Here is a 22,131-nt window from a genome sequence, read left to right as displayed (position 1 = left end):
TATCATTTTCAAGTGAGTAAGTGAACACATGCAGCATCTGGCCAAAAATCTCAAAGCTATCACACCAGATGTGGTTCCCTTCTGCGGGTACAACTAGGTGATGATAGCTTTAATCAGTGGTTACATTTCCAAGAGTTGTCTTTGTCTTTCCTTTAGAATTCCAGCACTCAAGGAAAACACCCACACCTGCCTTCATCACAAAAAGACAACCCGGGCACCACACGACGACGGCATTCAGGTTGGGCGCACATTTAGCGGCAAAGATTGAACATGATTGCATGGCAGATGATGAGGGGTTACATGAACGCCGTACAGCGATGCAGAAAGAAAGAATGATGACGCTTAGGTCGACTGAAAAGGAGCGAGAGATGAGGAACTGAGGAAATAATGAGCATGTATCTCTTCTAGAGGCTTCCACATTGAGGCTGGAAGAGCCGGGAAGCAAGAGCAGAAGAAAGAGGGGGGGGGGGGGGGGGGGTGAGGAGGAAGATCACGGCTTGGAGACGACCTCTTTAACCATGGCTGCTGAGTATTCCACACACTCACCCTTGTTCAGCTTGTTTTGCTCCATGATGCTGTACTGTAGCTGGGAGGCCATTTCCTGCTTCTGCTGCTGAACTGAAATGGGCTTCCAGCCGTGTTTTTCATTCATCTCCCCTCCGCCCATGAGTCCTCCTCCACTTCCTCCAGTTCCTCTGTCCGAGTTAACATTGTTGCCCATGATGGAGGACTGGATTAGCTGGGTGGTGGCGTACGGTGTCGGCTGGCCCCCTGGACCCACAAAGCGGCCATCTTTCAGGTTGGGGCTGTTGAAGGTCTTCATCTCATTGATCTTGTTGGACAGGTCAACGTCTCCATAGACTCCTGACTCTGGGACCATAAGGTTGGTCTGCTTGTTTTCCATCTGGTTGTTATAATTGGCGATGCAGTCGGCTGGAGAACATGAGGAGGTTATTTAGTCAATCTCCTCTAAAGCTGATTAACTTAGAAGCACTGTGCCAGTTTGGCAAAAGGTTTTGATAAATCTTCTGATTTACTGTAGATATCAAAGCATTTTTTTGAAGAAAGGGACACAAGAGAGAGATTTAAACTCTGTTTAATGTTGTATATTAGCTAAATGATGGTATACTTTAGGTTTAACATCTTTCTCGCTAGGTCTCCTCTCATCCGTGACTCAATGCGGCCGTCATCTCTGTTATTTTCCATCTGACGGCGAGAGCATTGTTGCTCATTGACGGGGACAGAAAGACATGTCCATATCAAAGACCTGGAATGAGGCGCGCGGTGAAAGCACAGCTCCACTGACAGATCCAATTTTCTCTGGCTCATAAAATATTCAAATCCTCCAGCAGATCTGAGAGCCAGCCTCGCGGTAAATACCAATGACGGCCGCAGGAGCGCGCGCCGCTCGTGCCACGCGCCTCAACTTCAAAAGGTGGATGTGTGAAGGCGCCCCGATGGGACAAATGGACATTAACTCCTATTACGTTGCACTGTCACCTAGTCAGTGATCCTCTTAATGCTCACAGGGTTTAGTTTGGCGCACACACACACACACACAAAGCATGCGTCGAGCAAGGTGCAAAGAGTGACGGCTGCCTTTGGCCTGTCGTTTCCAGTGAAACATCTTACACCATCTTAAGGTGAGGTGGAACACTTCAACCTCAGACGGCTGATTAGCACAGAGAAAAAACTAAACTCGATGACTATAAAGTTAAAAATAAATGCATTATTAATCACCAACGGTTTGAAGTAGGCCGAAACTGTTGAATGGCTGAATGCATAAAAGCAGAACAGTTGGACAGGAATTCTGGGCTGCCCTTAAAGGCACAGTCCCAAAGGGCATAATTTAGATCATAAAGCATTTTATTACAGTCCAAGTTTCCAAGAAGAGGGTTATTTAAGACTTGGGTCACAGCTGAAAATGAATAACCAAGTCCTGTGTCATCCAAACTGACGTGTTTTTGGCTGCGGGTTTTACTCTGCTCCTTTTGCTGTGATAGGTCACTATATATGTGTGTGTGTGTGCACATACAATAGTGTATATTGTATAGTAATAGTGTAGATGATTTCAAGGCCAAATCTGCTCCCTTTTGTTGCCAACTAGTGCTGAATAATTAAAAGGCCACCTGGTTGAGTTCCATAGGTTGCTTCGCCCTTTCTCTCCACCTCTCCTACGTTCTCGCTCTCCTCTTCCACTCACACATACATTTCGGTGAATGATATTGTACACGTAGGTATATTTGTCATCATTCCTTTCTCGCCCGTTTTATCCAGGTACGCATTTCTCCCTCTATCATTCACCCCCCCCTCTCTGCTTCTGGCCACCATCTGCAGTCCAGCCTTGACCTCTTCGCCCCCTGCACATTTCTTAAATAACTGAGCACTTAGGGGAAATTACATTACTGGCTATAACAACAGTATGGAAATCAGCAAAGCAATTCGATTAGCAACAGTGTGGAGCCATAAGCCCCCTCGCAGTGTGCTCCTTTTATTTCCTGCCTAAAACCGCTCTACTTTAACCTCAGATAAATCAAGCACACAAGCACACAGCCTCTCTTAATCCTAACATTTCTGCAGGTCTTTTTCTTGTGGAAACCTACAGAAAGGAGAGCTACACGGAACAACTCCCCAGGGAGGTAACCCACATATCAGATGTAGCTTCATTTCGCACCGTTGATTCCCCCAGCTCCTACACTCCTTATCTCTACAGTTATTTTGTCAAGGACTGCATGCTTGCGTTTTGAGGGAGTGTTTATTTTGGTTGTCTCGTATGCATGGACGGGTCGGCACTACACACCTGGACGGCTGTACGTTGCCAGGTTGCTGTCACTGTTGCCATTGCCGGCAGTGCAGCAGTTGATGCCGCAGTCATTGTGGTTGGAGCAGGAGTTGGGCCACGTGTCCGCCAGCCAGGGCTGGGTGGCAGATTCCCCAATGTTCAGCAAACCGGGCCTGTAAAAAAGAAAGGGACCCAACATGAGTAAGAGCCTAAGGCAACACCCAAATAATATTTGTGTGAATAAACTGAAATATTCACAGTAGCACGAGACTTAAAAATAGAAGATCATGTGGAACCTTTTTATGCAGCAGTGGAGGATAGGTTGCTTTAGTACTTTTTTGCCTTTTGACCAAACGCACACAGCACACAACACACAATCACAAAGGCCTGGGAGCACATTAGGAAGAAGGCCAACTAAATAGATTGTGTGTGCTTGACTTGCATACAGCCAATGACACAAGAAGCCCCCACGAGCATTTAGCCGACCGCCCGGATTAGACAGCCAGATAACATTGACTCCCAATGTTGCAAATGTGTGTCCCGAACAGCCAGTGAACCACAAATGCTCCCTGAATAGATTCTCTGATGTCTCACAACATCTCTATCATTTAAAAAAAACATTTTCTTAGCTATACAGAAGGAAACTCATCCGACTGTATTGTTTGCATGTCTTGCTACAGTAATTTGAAGATCACTTGTTCCACTGGATTCTACCGTACAACATGACCACAGGCCAACCACTGAGTGTTAACAGTACTGAGAATAAATCGCATTCTATTGCTCATAAAACGGATCAATCTAGCACACAAATACATTTCAGTCTACGCCACCAGGGCCATATACTGTTTCAGTATTCAAAATGTCCACAGTATTACTTCCAGTTTGCATATTCCAACACTGCATTAGCATCGAGTTACGCTTCCTCGTTCCCTCTCAAATGACTCATTTCTTGGGATTCATTTTGGGTAATGAACACATTTGTCTTGCACAGCCAAATGCAATTTCACAATAGCTCCTCAATCACCCCGGCAGTTGTATGTTGATATTGAATGGCCATTGTCTTTGTGCAGAGCTGACACGGCCATGCTGCATGTGGGATTCAATCATAGAACTGGATAACATAATGGACATGGATTTACTGCTGATGGCTCCGAGCTAACTATTTATCCACACATAAACATGCAAACTCATGTACACTTACAGTCAGTGCGGTGTCAATTATATTCTCTCAGTATTCACAATTTAATACATATTCCCTCTTCTTGTCTTCATACTCAATTTTCACTATTTTCTTGCTGTATGTAAACATGCCAAATGCAGTCACAAGTCACAAATGAGTGCAGTGTTTGCCATGCGCACAGTCGCTGTTTTTGCACAATGCACCATTCCACAACATTGAAAAGGTGTGCCCTCTCTGCTGTGTGTGTGCACGTGTCTCCGTTCACGTTTTAGGGCGAGTCTACGGCGCAGCCTTGTGGTTGGATGTGGCTCTCCACCATGTAGGATGGAGATGGGCTCCTGGCAGACTACGTCCGGCTTTGTTCCAGTTATCATAACATATTTGATGTACCTCCTTACCCCTCCTTAGCTCTCTGCTGCGTAAGAAGGTCTCAGCACTCCCCCTAGTGGTCTTTGAAAAAAAGTTCACTTGCCAAACGCTACTCGTACGTTTTGGGAGTTTTAGTGATGTGATCACTAGTATTCATTCATTTCCCAAAATGTGATACTAAAAATATTTTTAAAAACCATTCATGAAAACAATATAACTCTTACCTTCCAGCGCTGCTTACAACTTCTCCTCCTCTCTGATATGCAACTAAAAAGAGAGAAAATAAGTTAATAAACATGATTTAACACTTATATTATTGTCACCACATATTTTCTTTTGGCTACTATGTTATTAATTTGGTTTTGAATGGATTTGTTTTGTGAGCAATGATAGGAATGCTATGTCTTAACAAGTGTGAGATATTGTATCAGTTCAAATGTGCATGTGAGTGAATGTGTGTGGCATCATTTCGGCTGAGTCACACACGCGGCAACAGCAACAGCAGGAGGAAGAGGAGGAGGATATAAGAGGCTTACGAAGAACAGAAATGCAGAGCTCTTTGGCTGTCTGGCTCGAGTTCAGCATGTTTGAAGCTCTGCACACTGAAAGTTGGACTCTTTCAAGGCGCTCTAAGCTGCCCGTGTGTGAAGGAGAGATAAACCTCCAACTTTAATTACAATCTCCTCCCTGAGAGGAGAGGAGGTGGAAGAGAAGGAGGTCGGCCCTTCAGCTGTCTCGTTTTGAAAACAGGAAGTGTGGCTTTGGCCTCCACACATAGAGTTCTTAGATTAGCTCTCTCCAATGCGAACCAAAGTATCACGATCTAATTCTCGATTGAAATCGTAGCCGAACGCAGTGTGACGTCACGCTTTCACACTGGCTGCCAGCAGCAAGGATTTTCTTCTTTAACAGGCAGAAACCTAAACACAAAAGCTCAGAGTGGGTTTCACCTGACAGATTTGCCACGGATGAAAAAACAAGCTTGCAACTGCAATTATTCTACCTGATTGCAACCCTTCCGGCAATCAGAAACAACGCTGCCACTGTTACATATGAGGTCCGAACAGACCGGATCAGCCAGTGTAACCACGAACCCCAACTGTAATATACAAGTCTCCTGCTCTCACCTTGACTTCCTCTCACCTATTCACTGTTTCACATTCAGCAGAGCACTGAGCACTGCCAACACCCCTGACACACCTCTAGCGAACAAATAACTTCAGGTGGATGAAAGTCAACGAGTGGAAGAAAAAGGAGGAATGTAACCACACATTTGCAGAGAGAGAGAGAGAGAGAGACACACACAAAGAGCTTTTCTTATATCTGTTTCTCCCTGTGTGACTTTAATTCAAAGATAACCTCCTTAGCTCCGCTACTGCTTGCCTATCTAATTGGTATGTTGGCGTGCTGGTGGTGTGTCATTCTCTTAAATCACGTCTGAAGTCGCTAGCAGTGCTTTGATCAAGTTAACACTAGTCTTAACAGGCTCTCAGTGGTGTGCAATGCTCTCCGTGAAGCTGCTCCATCACAACAACAACAACACATTACGTGGTGGAAGTGTTGACAAAAGTAGACGACCCATTTTGTATTTAAAGTAAAATAAGGAGGAAAGTGCTTACCTGTTGGTGTGAAAGTAAAGGATGGCACTGTAATGACAGAAGCAAACAAATCATTGATTAGCTGTTCATCAGTACTGTCTGGGCCCCTAGGACTTCATTTATAGGCCTCATCAATGCATAGTAACTTGGCCTGTAGTAACAAGCTACTCGCTGGCCCCTAGTCTTTGATCCCTGTATACTGTATATCTCCTGGCCCCAACTTGGGGATAGTGAGTGTTGAGCCAGCTGCTGGTTCAAATCCCTGGCTCAGACTGTCAGAGACCATCTGGGCAGGGGGTCACCCACCGGGGAGATATCCGTTGCTATCGCGAACACTCGTATCATCACCCACGCAACTCAATTACTCACATTTTAGCTGGGAAGGGGCCCATGTGCAAAAGAGTAAGATACCGTTGGCAGACTTAGCCAAAGTATGCGTTGATGCCACAATGCACCGTGCTGGACATCCAGAACGCTACATAGAAAATGTTCAGTATAGAAATGTTGCTGCCTGTTTCTGACCTACAGAAGGAGACGACTGGGATGAAAAAAACGGTTTCATTTTCTCAAACAGTTTGCTCAAACACCACAGCAGATGCACACATACACATGTCTCAGTTCAGCCAATTTATCCCCAACAAGTGCATATTGTTGCTTCATGTGGTTGCAATTATACTCCTTTCAAAACATTCTCTGTAACCAGTTCCTACAAAGACCACAGCCACAAGGGGAGGAGGGGGGGGGGGGGGGGGGGGGGGGGGGCATGTCTGCCTACTGTGCCCCTGAAGAGCTTTGTGAGTTTATGTGAGTTAACATCAACATATAGAATCACAGAAAGTCAGAGGGGAACCTCAGCCCACAGTCTTCTCTGCCCCCCCCCGCCCCCCGGCCACAGATCAATACTGGCACTCATAAAGTCTTCAAAGGGACTATTCTGCATCAGAGCATTGGTTCTGAATAAGTCGCAGTGGTTAAAAAATACAGGTATTGCCTTTGGAGCTGTTAGCTTGGATAAAGACATCTCAGAAAGCGGCACGACTGCAACACTGAACCAAACAGCAACATTCAACAATTTTTGAATTTTGAAGATATACGGTCCAATTAGGAAAATCCACATGGGTCTTTAAGATGTTCAAGATAATATCTTCACCATACCAACATGTAGAAAGCCACAGCTGTGACCATTAGAACCCCAACATGTAAGGGGAAGAATTGAGAAAGACCACAGAGCTTAAGGAACAGCTTAGTTGAGGTGTCTCTCACTTTCACATGACTCGCAACTCCTACTTTTAGAAAGGCCGCGGTGGATTCACCCATAGACTGTGTTGTCTGTATAACAGCCGCAGACGTCAGTCCATTGTCTGTGTACGTCTCAGGGTTGAAGGGCGGATCTCCTCTAACCCGGGCTGTCAGCAGTAAACCTGAGACCGGGGATAAAGACAGCGCAGGTAGCGCCCACGGGCAGCAGCTGCACAGCCCAAGGCCACACATTAATCCAGCCCACACATAAATGAGACTCAGAAAGAAAGGCTAATAGCTCTCTTTGTACTCTAACCATTGTGGGCAGAGGTGGGGCTTGTCATGAGCCACGTCACTTTAACTCAAGTCAGGTACAAACCACATCTACGTGACACTGTGGCTAATCTACGAGGAAATGCAGCTTGGGGAAGCGATTTTGGGGGGATTTTTATAAACATATCATGAATCTGATTGTTTAATGCTCAACGATTCCGTATACAGAAGATCCCCCTCTGAACAGACAGTGAGCGTACTTCAAGCATGTGTAAATGTCAGCGCACTCTTGACAAAGAGGTATTATGGTAAGACATCCTCTCTTTCCTAGCACAGTCACAGAGGAGTTGCTAAAAGCAGAGTTGTTGGACCTCAAAATGTACTTTACTGAAAAGACTCTTCACAAGCCCTTGCAGAATCAGCGTGACAGACGTATGAAAAAGAAATAAAAAACGTCTTCGTGCAGCACTCTCAGCGGGGGCCTCACATCCCATCCTGAAGCACTCAGTTGGACTTTCAGTGAGACTTCACCTTAGGCTCTCTACACAGACGCCTCTCACTGTGTGACATGCAGTGTGTGAAGTAGGTTTGCAGCATTTGGGATGCAGAAGATGGCGATTGTTTGGAACCAGAAATGATCACAGTCTCACACTAATGGATATTGCATTACATTTACTTACCAAATTTGACAAATAACAAAAACAACTAATCTCTCCCTTAGCCAGCATTGAAGTAGATGTCCACTAATGTACAGACCTTTGCGTATGCCTGCATAGCTGCTGGAGAGGCCATTCCTCTTCTTTCGGTGTCTGTACAACCAGATGCTGAAGACCATGAGGATGATCCAGCAAGCGGCTCCTATGCCGGCTATGAAGGCGGGCTGCTTGACCACGTCTGAGATCTGCTGGGAAAGAGGGTTCTCCTGGATCACCGTCTCTGTCATTTTCCCAGAAGCATCTGAGGATGGGGGACGGAGGAGATGTGAAAACAAGAAACACACAAAATGTGCAGCACGAGCGAGAAGAAGGTTTAGTAATGTGACAAATAAGAGGGGAAGGAATGCAATTTAAAACTTCAACAAAGTAGGAAAAGACAGAAATGGAGTCATTTCAGAAATATGAACATTCTTCCTTCTTCCGATGCACAAAAAGATTTTTCATCTCAGCGGGTGTGAGTGAGGCTGAGTTGTGGAAATGAAGTCGTTCCTCTCTATTATTCAAAAGGCTTTCATCTCAAATCCCAGTCAACAATGGCAGGTGAGCAGAAGAAAGCAACCCAAGACATTCGTACAGAGCCTGATGCCCGATGCAGGCGGATGGCAAAACACAGAGAGGCATAATTTACTCCGATCAACGGTGGATTCATAATCAAATAAATACATCCCCTGAGATTACCCCAAAATACTGTAATTAGCAAACTTTGGCACATCTGTGAAATGCGGGAGGTGTGAATGCCTTGAAGCCGTTTCTACTGTGAAATGCACTCTGATAAAGCACCGTCTGTACAACTCGCTCTCGGTCTGTTTTTCTCATCTGTCTATTCTCTCTGTGCTTCTCCCTCATGTCTGATACATGAAAGACTTCTATGGGTTGCCCCCACCCCCGCCATTCTGAAATTTCTTCATGTTCGTGTTACTTTGTCTTCACCCCTCTCGCTCTAGACTTTAATGTCGTAGCAACTTTTCTCCACCAACTCTCTGAGCCAGAGGCAAAAGCACTTCCTTTAATGAAACCAGCTCTCTTGCCTTTGCACCCTGCACATCTCTCTGTCCGTCTCCGTCAGTCCTCCCACTGCTGCCCTCTCCCTTCTCATTCCTCTGTCTTCCCAATTTGTGGCTCTGCCTGGCCGAGTGGACTTAGCATGCCAATGTGACTAAGCAGCCCACAGGGGAGCGTAAAGGTATCCAGGCGAGGGTGACGCGTACCCGCTCAGAGTGTGACAAATGCATCTGGGTGAAGCGCTGTTCCCCGAGGCACATTGTTCCACTCCAGTGTTGTAACACGGCTACAATCACCACAGGAACTTCTCAAGGTGGAGGAATTTGTATCAGTCACAGCCGATGCTTCCTCGTGCTTATCCGAGCCCACTCAATCACCCATTTTGAACTCTCTCTCTTGCTGCCTCATCCCGCTGTTGTGTTTTGCATCCTTCTCTAGATTCGGGGAATAGAAAGCATCTTAAAATGTTGGTCTGTCTAGAATAAATGACTAAGCTAATTGATAACAATTAAGGCCGTAATAATAGCATGTCAAGTCTGAGCCCAGAGCACGGAATTCGTTATTGCTGTTGCTGCTGAAGGATGGAAACGTTGCATCCTTGACTGGAAAGCAGAGCTGGGTGGGGCTGCTCGCTCAACAGCTGCCACACAGGAATTTAATGTGCCCACGTTAATCACACTGCCGCTGAAGCTTCAAACCATTTCTGTGGTGCTCAATAACTGCAAAAGTTCAAACTCATCCCAGTGTTCCGCAGCAACGTTTGATGACGTCTCAACAACAGCTATAACTGTTGTTTTTAAGCCTCACCTTTGATGAAGGAAGGGAAAACAGGCTTCGACATGTTCATTACTACAAAGAAAGAAATTACATAATCTAAACCGTCTGTTTACTTGGCAGAAAGGGAAATTACTGAAAACTGAACTGTTTTGCAAATGAACTGGATTATTGCCATGATTATTTGTCAGACGTTTGTGTGACATTCTGTGTTAAAAAATCGCCAGAGGGCAAAAACATTGAAATGCTGTAAACAACCTCAAACAAAAAAAAAAGCATTTGACTAAATGTCGTTTCCACCCACCGAGCTGGAAGAAGGTGATATCGCTCTTGACCCCGGGACCGGCCCCGGTGCTGGCTGCTACCTCCACGCTGTAGCGGATCCCTGGGGCCAGACTGGGGATCTGCACGGACAGCGCCGAGCCGTCGACTGTACGGTTGATGTGGTACCTGCTCTCATTCCCCAAGCACCAGATCTGCAATAACAGACGCAAAGAGAAAGTGGAGATTCAGGCAATGTAGAAATCTGCCACCAGTCCTCATAATTGGTTGTTGCTGGTTCTGCAGCATTTCGGCGCGCTGTGGGTATTGTGTTACTTCTCTTAAGTAGTAAAACGTTTTTGCAGAACGGCTCTGTGCTTTACAGGCTGGGTCGGCGTTAGCGGAGGCAGCCATAACATGTCTCCGCGTAGCCGTTAGCCGATGGAAAACAAATGGAGATCAGTAATCACCCCCATAACCCAATTTCAGCAGAAGCTAAGTGCTGTCACTCCCGGGGAAGAGAGGGGGGGCCTTTGGCTGACTCAAACCAGGCCCACAAAGAGAAGCATACATGCAACTCAGCATGAGGCCTGAAGACTCCACGTCCCCGAGCCCCCGACCTTCCGCTTTCCTTACCCCCCACCTCCGCTTTCCAGTTAACCAGGTTAATATACACATATTTCTTGGGTCTGTGCTATAAACGTGTGCATGTGCTAGTGTTTGCACTTCTGTGATGGAACTACAATTCCCTGATATTTTCTATTTATCTTAAAAATTGCCTTCAGTAGAAATGCTGTGAGGGAACGGTGGCCCGGTAATGAGCAAGGAACCCTCTGGAGCTGGACTTAAAAACCATGAAATGACTTTAAAGCCAGACCCCCCCTCCCCCCCGAAAACATTTACCTGGAAAATCAACATCGGCTTATCTTTCTCACTGGTTCTGCCTCATCTCCCTTTCTTCCACTAACCTACATTTTATGTGAAGCAAACAAAGCTTCCAGATTAAAGCACAGGACGGCCACAGCGTGACGTGTTGAGTGGACAGCTCTGTCCAAAGTGAGGTCATTACAAAAGGAGCATATATCATCGACTAAGCTGGAGGAAAAGGTGACTCATTAGCATTCCAAAGAAATGACTGAAATTAAAATAGAGGTCGGTCTCTCCTTGGTCATAATTACAAGTTGTTACCATCCACTCCTACTACATCCACCATTATCTGCCATTATACGGACGTCTCCACTTATATTACCGTGAATACAGTAAAATTCTCTTTTATGTAATGGTCCACTTAAAATAGTGCCCTATTTGTAGCAGTGGAGATAAATAGATGGAACAAATGATATGTCAGGAACATGTTATAGAAGGCAGAAGGCAGATCAAAACCAAAATCTATCAACTGTAATTACCACAGATATTTCTCACCATTATACACTTTCTGGACGCTCACAACATGTGTGGGCCTACATTCCCCACCAGATGGCATTGCATCACAACAGTTTCCAACGGCTCCCCTGGTTTTTGACTCCTTTCCTCGCTTGTCACTGAGCGTCTGTCATCAGAGCACTGGGGAGTGTACAAAGGTGCGCCTCGACCAGGAATTCATTACCTTTCCATGTCTGCGCATTGTTTCTTTCTCTGTTCTCTGCTCCGTTGGCATCCCTGCCCGTGTCTCTACAACAACAGTCCAACTCGCTGAGACCCGAGGCGGCGTCTGGCTGTTTTTTTTGTTACCTTGTACTCCTGGACCACCCCGTTCCGCTCCTCCTCTGGAGGGGGTTGCCAGGAGACCACGATGGCGGTCCCATTGTCCCCGCTCTCCGCCACTGTCACCTCGCGAGGGGGGGCACTGGGGGCTGAGGAGGGGGATTGACAAAATATTTTTTTTAAAAACACACACACACACCCTCATACACGAGACGTGCATGCAGACTCTCGCTTTCAGCGATCTCTATGTGCGATCGAGGCTGTGGAGAGAACAAAGGATGAATATTCAAAATCACCATACAAGTGCCTTTGAGGGTAAATAAAAGCAAATGTTGTAACTATTCCCTCAGAACAGAAAGGGCTTCTGACGGCGAGGTGTGTTGTGTAAACACCAACTTGCGGTTTTGACGGTGATTCAAGTGAAATAATTACGAATGCAACATAAAATCAAAGCGTGAGTGGCTTCTTTTTTCTTTTTTTAAATAAAAGCAATTTTGTTCTGCTTACGGGAGAACAAACGTAATGTTTACAGCCTCAAAAACAATTATCATCAGAATTTGGAACAAAGGAGAAAAAAAAAAAAGAAGAAGATCAAAACACTCCACACACGCGACGCACAGACACACACTTGCAAGCGCTCACGTTTCCCCTCAACCGGTCGCTGCAGATACAAATTTGAAGTCGGGTTTCAACCGAACCTCATGAGACCGCCACAACCACACCCTGAGAGGAATTAGTACAACACTCGCGGTGAGGGTGTTGTGTACAGTTTTCCGTCGGGCCTTTTAAAGAACTGAACATTACACTATAGCACGCTTGACTGGACCACATTTGAAAAAGACATAATCCTGCCCTCTCTGCCTGCTATGAACAGCTGCTGTATGCTCTCACACATATAAGCTGTGAATATCAAATTGTCTAAACATGCAAACACACACATGCAAGCACCAACGCGAACTCGCACACATTCACATCACCCTCCCGCACCTTCCTCCAGCGTCTTGCCAATTTTGACATCGCTGTCTGTTCCCTGGAATTCATTGAAGAAGGGCCGGATCTTGAATTCATACGCGACTCCCTTCCGAAGCTGCGGCACGACGGCGCTGTCCTCCCCAGGGGTCCGCACCTCGAACACAGCCCACTCGCTCCTCTGCAACCCCTCTGGTGAAGGCCTGTACATCACCTTGTAGCCCTGGATGTACTGGGACTGTTGCTCCACCTTGTGAGTTGCACGGGAATACAGGCAAGGACGGTGTCAGGCTTTGCTTGATTAGCTGCTTCACAGTTGGGTGGAAACTGATACGGTAAGATTGTGGCATCACCGGAAAGCTATGGATTTGTGCAACTGATACGGCAGGCCGGTGGGTGGAATGGTGGTGCTCACTCATCACATAAACCCTCTCTTTATCCGTCCACATCTACATCGCTCTGTTTGACTGTCTCTCAGTGCGCCATTTAGAGCAACAGGGATTTGTGCGAACCGCAGTATGAGGTCACTGGCCAGAGGTTCCTCTAAGTCTGGAGCTGATTAAATAGGGCCCAGGCGCCCAGAACAGCCTGTCTCATCCTGTCCTTTGCTTCGGTGTGGTGACTAGATGCTGAAGTCAAGGAAGAGGGGGGGAAAAGTGGGTCTTTGCAGAGGTTAAAGAACATGTTTAACAGTGTCTGATGCAGCTGAATAAAAACCCGTATGCTAAATGGAAGGCATATTTTTTATCCCTGCACAGTAAAATCTACTGCCGGCTCAGGTGGTCTTCATTAGCCTGAAAACTGTGCAACCATTTACCACCGCACAAAGGAAAATGTAAAAGCGAGAAAACTCGTTGGGAATAGATTTAACCCCACAAAACAAGGAAACTGTGGCACTTAACTGCAATGTCAGTCTTCCTTGTGTCATGTGTTTTTTTGGAACATTCCAAGGAGACAGGGTAACTGGGCAGTAATGTTTTAAATCAGTCTTGACATGTCAGTATCCTTTTCACGTTTCCTGTGTCCCATTCATCACTCACTATATGGCACTTCATAATACCTGGGAATTTAAAGGAATAACAGCAACTGCTCTTACCAGTTTTATGATATAATATATATATGATTATACTCTATATAATAAAAAAGATACATGAACTAGATTAATCTCAGGTGGACATAAGTAATTTACATTCAGCTTCTACCAGCAAAGAAAATATAGCATTTTTACTTCTATGTCCTGCTTTCTCACCTATCCATTTTAACATCTGTGATCCATTTCCACTCCAGAGCATGAGTTGGCCGCCTCTTTCCTCTAATTTTTTTTTATTTTAACAGCCTTTGAGTACTTTAAACCTTGCAATCGGGCACACTACTACACGATACTTCATGGCCTGCCAAAGGCACGCCTCTGTAGTCGGACTTTTGAGCAGCAGTGTTGTCCACTGTGGACCAAGTCAAGAGTTTTGGTCTGTGGCCAGCAGACCAGTTCAGGCTCATGCCAAACGGCCGCTAAGAATACTTGGACAGCGTTCAGAGTTGCTCTCTGGAGTTTCCTTCCTCTGAAGGGTGTTAGAACATTAGCTCGGCTGAGTGGCCTGACAAATTGACCAGAGGCGTATCTCTAAACTAACCTTGGAGCCTTGGTGACCAGCTGTACTAATGATCCATATCTTTAACTCTGGCTGCAGAGAAACAAGTGGCAAGTGGCATTTATGGACAATAATACTCACTGTCCACTGCACCCTGACAGAGGAGGAGGAGAGAATGGTGGGGTTGTGCAGGTGGATGATCACTTCTCCCAACTCCATCTGGATCTGTCGATGGTCGACGCCCTGACTGGTGGGGGGGATATCTGTATGCAGCGGCACAGAAACAGTAAGGTTCCTCGTTGTACTGCACGGTACCGGTTAAACGTTTGGACACACCCTCTCCTTGAATTCAAATGAAAAAAATGTGTCCAAAACTTTTGTACTGTGTATCAAATTCAGAATGACTTCTCACCTTGTGTTTTCACAGCTTCGGTTATGGGGCTGGGATCGCTCAGCCCATAGGCATTGGCTGCCCGTACTAGGAAGAGGTAGACTGCACTGGGCTTTAAGCCCTTCAGCACAAATGACTCGGTTTTCACATGCTCTGCCAAGGTCTGCCAGCTGCTCCCTGATGCGTGACTGCGGACACACCACGGAGATAACCGAGGTTTAAAAGATTGCATTGACCACGTGCAGTTATTTTGAACAACGATCGTTAGCTTTACCTGAAGGCCTCTATTATATAGGAGGTGGGAGTGGCTCCAGCATTGAGGTTAGGTCTCCAGGAAAGGGCAATGGAGGTCCGGGTCACATCAGTGACCTCGGGTTTGGAAGGGGCACTGGGGATCAGGTTTGGATCAGTAGGCCTGTTTGGCTGGACTTGGACTCCAAACTCTTGAAGCGGAACAGAGAAAAGGAAATAAACAGGCTTGTAGCAGTTTATTTCTATTGTACAGTAGGAAAAAAAGGCTTACAAACATTAACAAGCTGGATTACCTTATTTAACTTCATTTTTCACAAAGGATGATAACAATATTGAAATACATCTAACACACTTGTCCCACCGATGGACACTAAACCTCATTGGGTTAGTCTTACCGTGGACCTCTAAGTAGGCTTTCCATGAGGCCTCTCCACTGGGGGTGGAGGCGATGCAGGTGTAGGTTCCAGTGTCACCAAGCTGGAGGTAAATAGAGAAAGATATTGTTTGAATGGAAATCATTCAAACATGTGCTACAGATTAGTAAACTAGGTCCCTGTTTCTGCCCCATGCGCCCCCCAATCACACACCACTACGCTGCTGCTTATTGACATTCTGATCGGGTCTGAAGCAGGCAGCTGTCATTGCGTGATAATCTCAATTTCATCTGTTTCATAGCAGAAACTAAGGGGAAGCAGCTGGAAAGGCCAAGTGGCAAACCATTCCCAGCTAAATGGGAAAGATTTTCACAGGATCGTTGACTAATTGGAGACCTTTTTTTCGCTGTCTACCTTATTCCCCTGAGTACCAAACATGGAAGCTACTGCTCTGTGCAACAGATGTGGAGGACAAGCTGTATGGAAGACATGGCACCTTGATCATTCATGCACTGTTAGTTAGATATAAAAAATTAAGTTGGGAAAAGTGGAGATAACTGACGTTTTAGAGTGCATTATGTTTTGGTGAACTAGGGTGTAGTCGTGTTTAGAGAGATTACACAACACCAAAAAGCACTTAAGAGAGCTTATATCTTCTCCCTCAGGCGGAAGTGTGTTTTTAATAAAGGAGAATTCAATCTGCATTAGATCAGCATGAAAATACAAAAGGAGAGAGACAATCGCGTCGTACATGTGACAGATTAATGGATTTACACCTGAAATTTGGATACAGACCAACAACCAAAACAATAATAATGTTTTTTGGTTCTTTTGATGAAAACAGGTTGACACGCGTTTTTTGAGAGGGTCTGCTAGCTAATTGGCAAATAACAGCCAAAACATAACTGTTGACAAAGACATATGGCATACTTTCACAATGCTGAATTAATAGAAGAAATCAGCTCTGTGAAGTGCAGTGCAAGTTCGAGGGTGAATAATTCTGTTTTAGTTGGGAGGTCGTCGTACACTAAGGGCTACTCTGCTGGTGTGTAAATAAATTAAAAGAGATAAAACCATTCAGATTCATTGTTTAAATAACTTATTGTGAACATGTCATACCGATGACCATTCTTTTGTCTGGCAGGCATGAAAACGTATCAAAACTCCATAACAACCAAAATCACCCGACCACGTTATTAAAATAAATTAACTCACGCATCAAAAGCATCGTCATTAAAATGTTGTCGAGGAGAAATGACAGGTTCATTAATGCAAGCTGCCTGCAGAGTTTACTTGGCTACAGCAGGAGAGGGATTCACACGCATCCCCTCCCTCCCTCCCTCCCTCCTGCCTTACACCGGCTGCCCGATCATACTGCAAACCTGTCACAACAAGACATGCCAGCGTTCATCAGACCTCCGCTAGCTGACGCGAACTCTGACCCCCGTGACGCCTCCGTCTGGAGGACGCGTCTCTCCTCGAGTGTGTTCAGGATCACGCAGCTCGCCGTAACATCACACATATGTACTCACACACTCAAAAATGACACACAAACAACCCACTGTGTTAGTTGACTGACAGGAAATACAGACGTTGACTTCACAGACTCCATTTCAAACCTGCAACAAGTGACTGACAGCCCACTGAGGGCTGTCTGCTGGCAGGGAGCACATTCTTTATTTACCAACCAGCAGGGGTTTTCCCGACACATCATGGGTGTGATATGGACAACTTTGACGTTTATTTGAATGGATTAAAGGCAGCCTAAAAAACATAACACTGATTTAAAAAATACAACCTTGATTCTAAAGAAATACAAGGAGCGTTTAAACTACCACAGTCAAAGAACTGCAAATGCCCGCGAACACTCCCCATCCCCGTGTGGCGCACTCATCTTGGTTGATGATATAAAGGGATCCGAGCGTGCATGTGCACGTGCGCAGGTGTCTTACCTTTGCGTAGCGTATCTGCAATGCACCCGTGTCCAGCTGTTTGACCCTGGAGTCATGTGTGGACACCAGGACACCGTCCTTCCTCCACAGGATGGTGGGGGTGGGGTTTCCTGTTGCCACACAGTTGAGGACCACCGTGCCATCCACGGCTACGGTCTGATTGGCTGGGCCCTGCCGGATGACTGGTGGCGGGCGGTCTGAGATAACTGTGGAAGGAGGAAGGAGAAGGAGCAATTATGTGTAGTGGGGGGGGGGGGGGGGGGGGTGTGAAGGTTTCCATGTGCCGTAGCAGGGACAGAGAGAACCGTGGATTCAGACCAATTCAGCTTGTGTGAGAAAGAACACCAAACAAATCAGAATCTGCCAAACAACATGTAGCAATGTGAAACCCGAAAAAGGGTTGTGGGAGAAGAACTAAATGCAGTTTTACGAACTGGAAACAATTTTCTAATCATTCAGCAGCAGGAGCCGAACTGGCCAAATAAAAGCGTCGTAATTAAAATTTAAAAGCTTCAGATACTTCAGTCTTCTCTTTACAGCTTGAACAGACGCCTGGCAATACCCATACGAACACGCACAGCCAACAATCTCCTGCCACCCCCCCGCCATAAAACACAACACAAGAGGGAAACCACTTAAAAAAAAAAATCTACCCAGAACAGACAATGTTATTAGCATAAAACGTTGAAACTTCCCCCTTTCCTCCCAGCAAGTGAACGCTGGCTGTTCGACCAACGCGTAAAAACAACAAAGACACAGCGAGAAAGAAAGGCTGCCATGTGCAAAGAGGCACAGGAACGAGATATGACAGGAACGAGAAAAACATGCATCCGATAATTCTCCCATTTTTATCGTTTCTCTGCGCCTCCCTCTGATTTTCATTATCATTCACAGCTCTATTGATGACAATTGCTGTCAGCCCCACTGATTCGCTGGCAAGTCCGGTGAGGAACAATCAAATTAAAAACCTAACTACACAGTACCAGCAACACATGATGTACGTATGTGTTCATAGATCCTCAGAGCCATGCTGCGGTGTAATCTATTGGCCGCCGTGTCTTTGCTTTTGTGCCGGGGATGGTGCAATTACTAAAACATTGTCAGCATGACCTGTAATTACCAGATCTGCCTGCGGAGAAGTGGCGGCCTCCGAGTGGCCTGCTCACTTTAATAACTGTTATTATTATCCAGAGAGCATGGCAGAATGAGAGAGAGAGAGAGAGAGAGAGAGAGAGAGAGAGAGAGAGAGAAGAGGGGAGCGGGATGAAGCATAGCAGAGTCGGCCTGAAATGAAGACGGACATTTGGTAAATGAAGGCATGAATCTAGGTGTGTCAGAGACAAAATAATAGCTGCCCAGATCTCTGTGGGAATGGTGGAAAAGTAGCCAAGGTTAATCCAGCAGGCTGACAGGGAATGGCTAGCGGAGTAATTAGAGGACCCAAACCAGACCTCACCACACAGCCTTCCGACGGTAGACAGCGGGGCAAGCCAGCCGTGGAATACTGAGGACGACATTAGCCAGTGTGAAGACGGCAAAGCCAAGCTCTGAGACACGGTCTGGATGCACAGGCACCAGAGAGTCTCTACCTCTGACAGGAACACATTGAGCGGGCCAGACCCAACCTCACAAACCTCAGTCCGGATATTGATAGGCTCTGCTGCACAACTGCAGCGTTTCAGATGAACGGCATTAGGCGCATGAGCCAAAGATGATACCAATTGTTATCCACTTGAGCAGACACTGTGTTTAAAAGACGCTTGCTTACCATCAGTGATCTCCAGCAGAGCCTTGGTGAGGACACTGCCTGCAGTGTTTATGGCCTGGCAGCTGTAGTACCCCATGTCTGAGCGCTCAGCATCAGTGATGGTCAGGTCCCCGGACTGAGATACGGAAAACCGGCTAGAGGGTTGAGGAGGTTGGTAGGAGAAGAGCAGGTTCTATGGGGGATCAAGACAGGTCAGAAACAGTTAGACTTGGCATAACAGCTTTTTATTCAACTATTCAAGTAAATTATACCAGCAAAAACAGTAATTTCCACAGTATGCTATCACGTTTTCCAAACGAACAATGAAGACCTTTATCTTGGTATATATTCTTTACCTGACTGCCTTCCCGCTGCCAGAAAATGGCTGGCTGAGGGTTTCCGGTGGCCTCGCACTGGAAAGTGACGGTTCTGCCAACCCCGACCACCTGGTTCCTTGGTCTAACCACAAATGCCGGGGGCACTGCAGGACAACCATGACAACGGTTAGCCATTCAATAATTAAATAAATTATAGCATATGATTTTATAGTCACAAGTAGTGTAGGTTATTGGACTTAAAGACAAAATACAGCTACTGTACAGCGCCCGTATTGAAATATGGATTGATGAATACAGTCTCCCTGCTCACAGCAGAGTAAACAGTTCACTAATCGAGATAAAAATGCAGGCGTATTATAGAGGTAATGAATAGGGAAAACAACGGTTTCTCTCATGCCCCCTCATTTGCATGGGCAAGGGCATGGACCATTAAAATTTACATGGAAATGGGGAATAAATTTTAGCCATCTGTCCAAGCTGACAGCCTCCAATAGTGCGGGCCTCTACCAGGATGCAGTAACTATGCATCTTAATGATACATTTCATCGAAGACTAAGTGTGGTGTTGAATTCCAAGGTCACGCATGTGGCTCTGCCGTTACATTGCGCCCTCCATGCGAGGTCCCACACCCTGAATGTAGAGGTCCAAAGGCAGGCCAGTTTACACCTTTGTATTTGTTCAATATAGGGTCGGTGTTATACACAAAGTCAGGAGGTCTGAAAACTATCATGTGAAATACAGAAAGTATTTGTCCATGAATAAGATGCGGTGGTTGGTAATGCATAAAAGGGGGAAATAATAGAATGTAATGATGCGGCTTTACCTTGGAGGCCCAAGCTGAGCATATTTTTACCCATTAATGTCCTTTTGTCACTGTTGCCCATAACAACAGAAACATGAGTGCTGATTGGATGGTGGAGAAGTGATGGGAGGAGGATGGAGGGGGGTTGCGACAGCTTCCTGTCTCTGTCAGGGCGGTGAATAGGTGACGGGTGATATTTCAACTTACCAGACATGACTAAAAAGGAAACAAAAACACAACGACAAAAAAAACAAGGGTGAATAAATAAATAATAATAAACAGCATGACATAGAGGAGTGATAAGGAAAATAACAATATGATTTCCATGGATCCAAATAACTGTTAACTGAAAGACAAGTCAGATATCACACATGACTAAAGCCCAGAGGGACACATGAGACACAGTGCAGAAATAATTAGCATGAGTGAACAGAAATGCATTAAAAATGCATAAACACACACACACACACACACACACACACACACACACACACACACACACACACACACACACACACACACACACACACACACACACACACACAAACTGATTCAACATTACACCAGTTTTAGGACATATTCAAGGAAATATCATGGTGCAATAAAATTAGAAAAATACAAACAAGCAATTTGAAACACACAAGACAGATGTTCTATGCTTATAATAGTTTTGTTTATTTTTATTTTTTATCTCTTTCCAGGTGTGTGAAAGTGTACGTTCCTCTGCCCTTAATGAGGTTCACAGCTCCCTGAGGAGCAGCTGGATCACAGTCCCTCCAACACGGTCTTGCAAATGTACGCCTGGTTCATAAAACCACAAGGTGAATGTTAACTGTCACTCTTTGGACATAAATCTCCCCCAGCCAATCAGTCACCTTATCTAATCTGTCTGCTTCAACGGCTCCCACGGAAACATAAACGCTGTCAGTCAGGGTAATGACCCACCCCTCCCTCCTCCCCTCGCTGGCCTTTTAAATGCAGATAAGACGTGCATCAAACGGTCCCAGAAGAAGACGCTCGCCGCTATCCATGTGTGAGGGGGTCTAGATGCACACAATCATGAGAACGTACACACCCACAGATACACAACCCCCTCCTTCCCCCCGATAAACACCTACACGCATGCATTCATGAGTGTCTAAGCCTTTAATTAGGTAACCCTACCCCTCCCATGCCGCTGTGATCACAGTTCGGACCTGGAGGGAGAGGTGAGCTTAAATCTGACCAGGCTACTTTGTTGTAGACTTTTCCACTAGCTTACAGCGCAGACGGGAGTCTCTACCAAGGAGCAGATCAGGGCCGGCGAGGAAAAACACACAGAGCGCGCCAATAGGAAGCAGGCTGTGTACCAAACTGAGACATTAATGGGGATTTGAGTAGTGCTGCTGTTCAGTGCGAACTGGCATCAACACAAGAGGACTACATGCAGAGGATTCAGCATGATTAACAGTGGCTGCCATCCGGCGGTCTGTGGCATGCTTTAAATATCCTTCTGAGATTTTCTATACTGCGTATCAAAAGAAATGCGGTTCTGAAAACTTGTGACTGTGAGTATTATCCTACGCCGGTGTAACTCACATGTGTTTGAGGGTGAAGATGAATTGAACGCAGAAGTAGAGAGATAGAACAGTAAAATCAATCAGTTCTGTGGCTCCCAACAGGGTCCAACCAGGATTTATTATCACCCCAACAGTACACGGTGGGTCGGCAGGAAAGCTCCTCTCACTCAATCTCTTTTGGCACCAGTTCCAAGTCTCCTTTCTGACCCTTCAGGTGGGTTTTTAGCAACTCTGCTCTGGGGACCACCATTCCGCTCCAC

General features: G+C 45.8%; 1 protein-coding gene across 11 annotated transcripts in view; it reads right to left on the bottom strand.

The window, feature by feature from the left end:
- Window positions 1-22,131, bottom strand: part of robo1 (roundabout, axon guidance receptor, homolog 1 (Drosophila)) — a 209,171-nt gene that overhangs the window by 8,255 nt on the left and 178,785 nt on the right. For 5 of the 11 annotated variants that reach the window (XM_040179226.2, XM_040179254.2, XM_078098228.1 and 2 more), the window contains 16 exons: window positions 20,520-20,528; window positions 19,529-19,653; window positions 19,194-19,365; window positions 17,426-17,631; window positions 15,495-15,576; window positions 15,122-15,290; window positions 14,869-15,035; window positions 14,598-14,719; window positions 12,886-13,117; window positions 11,926-12,047; window positions 10,238-10,409; window positions 8,198-8,398; window positions 5,951-5,977; window positions 4,556-4,598; window positions 2,801-2,955; window positions 547-933 (listed from right to left, as the gene is read on the bottom strand). In XM_040179226.2, coding sequence (XP_040035160.2) covers window positions 547-933; window positions 2,801-2,955; window positions 4,556-4,598; window positions 5,951-5,977; window positions 8,198-8,398; window positions 10,238-10,409; window positions 11,926-12,047; window positions 12,886-13,117; window positions 14,598-14,719; window positions 14,869-15,035; window positions 15,122-15,290; window positions 15,495-15,576; window positions 17,426-17,631; window positions 19,194-19,365; window positions 19,529-19,653; window positions 20,520-20,528 — 2,391 coding nt within the window. The remainder of the gene's footprint in view (window positions 1-546; window positions 934-2,800; window positions 2,956-4,555; window positions 4,599-5,950; window positions 5,978-8,197; window positions 8,399-10,237; window positions 10,410-11,925; window positions 12,048-12,885; window positions 13,118-14,597; window positions 14,720-14,868; window positions 15,036-15,121; window positions 15,291-15,494; window positions 15,577-17,425; window positions 17,632-19,193; window positions 19,366-19,528; window positions 19,654-20,519; window positions 20,529-22,131) is intronic. The other 6 variants (XM_078098242.1, XM_078098230.1, XM_078098238.1 and 3 more) reach the window with 2 other exon arrangements.

This window comes from Gasterosteus aculeatus, chromosome 1 (genome assembly GCF_964276395.1).
Source record: "Gasterosteus aculeatus chromosome 1, fGasAcu3.hap1.1, whole genome shotgun sequence".
In the NCBI taxonomy this organism is placed as follows: domain Eukaryota; kingdom Metazoa; phylum Chordata; class Actinopteri; order Perciformes; family Gasterosteidae; genus Gasterosteus; species Gasterosteus aculeatus.
Note: the sequence above shows the minus strand (reverse complement) of the source record. Positions and strands in the feature narration are given on the sequence as shown.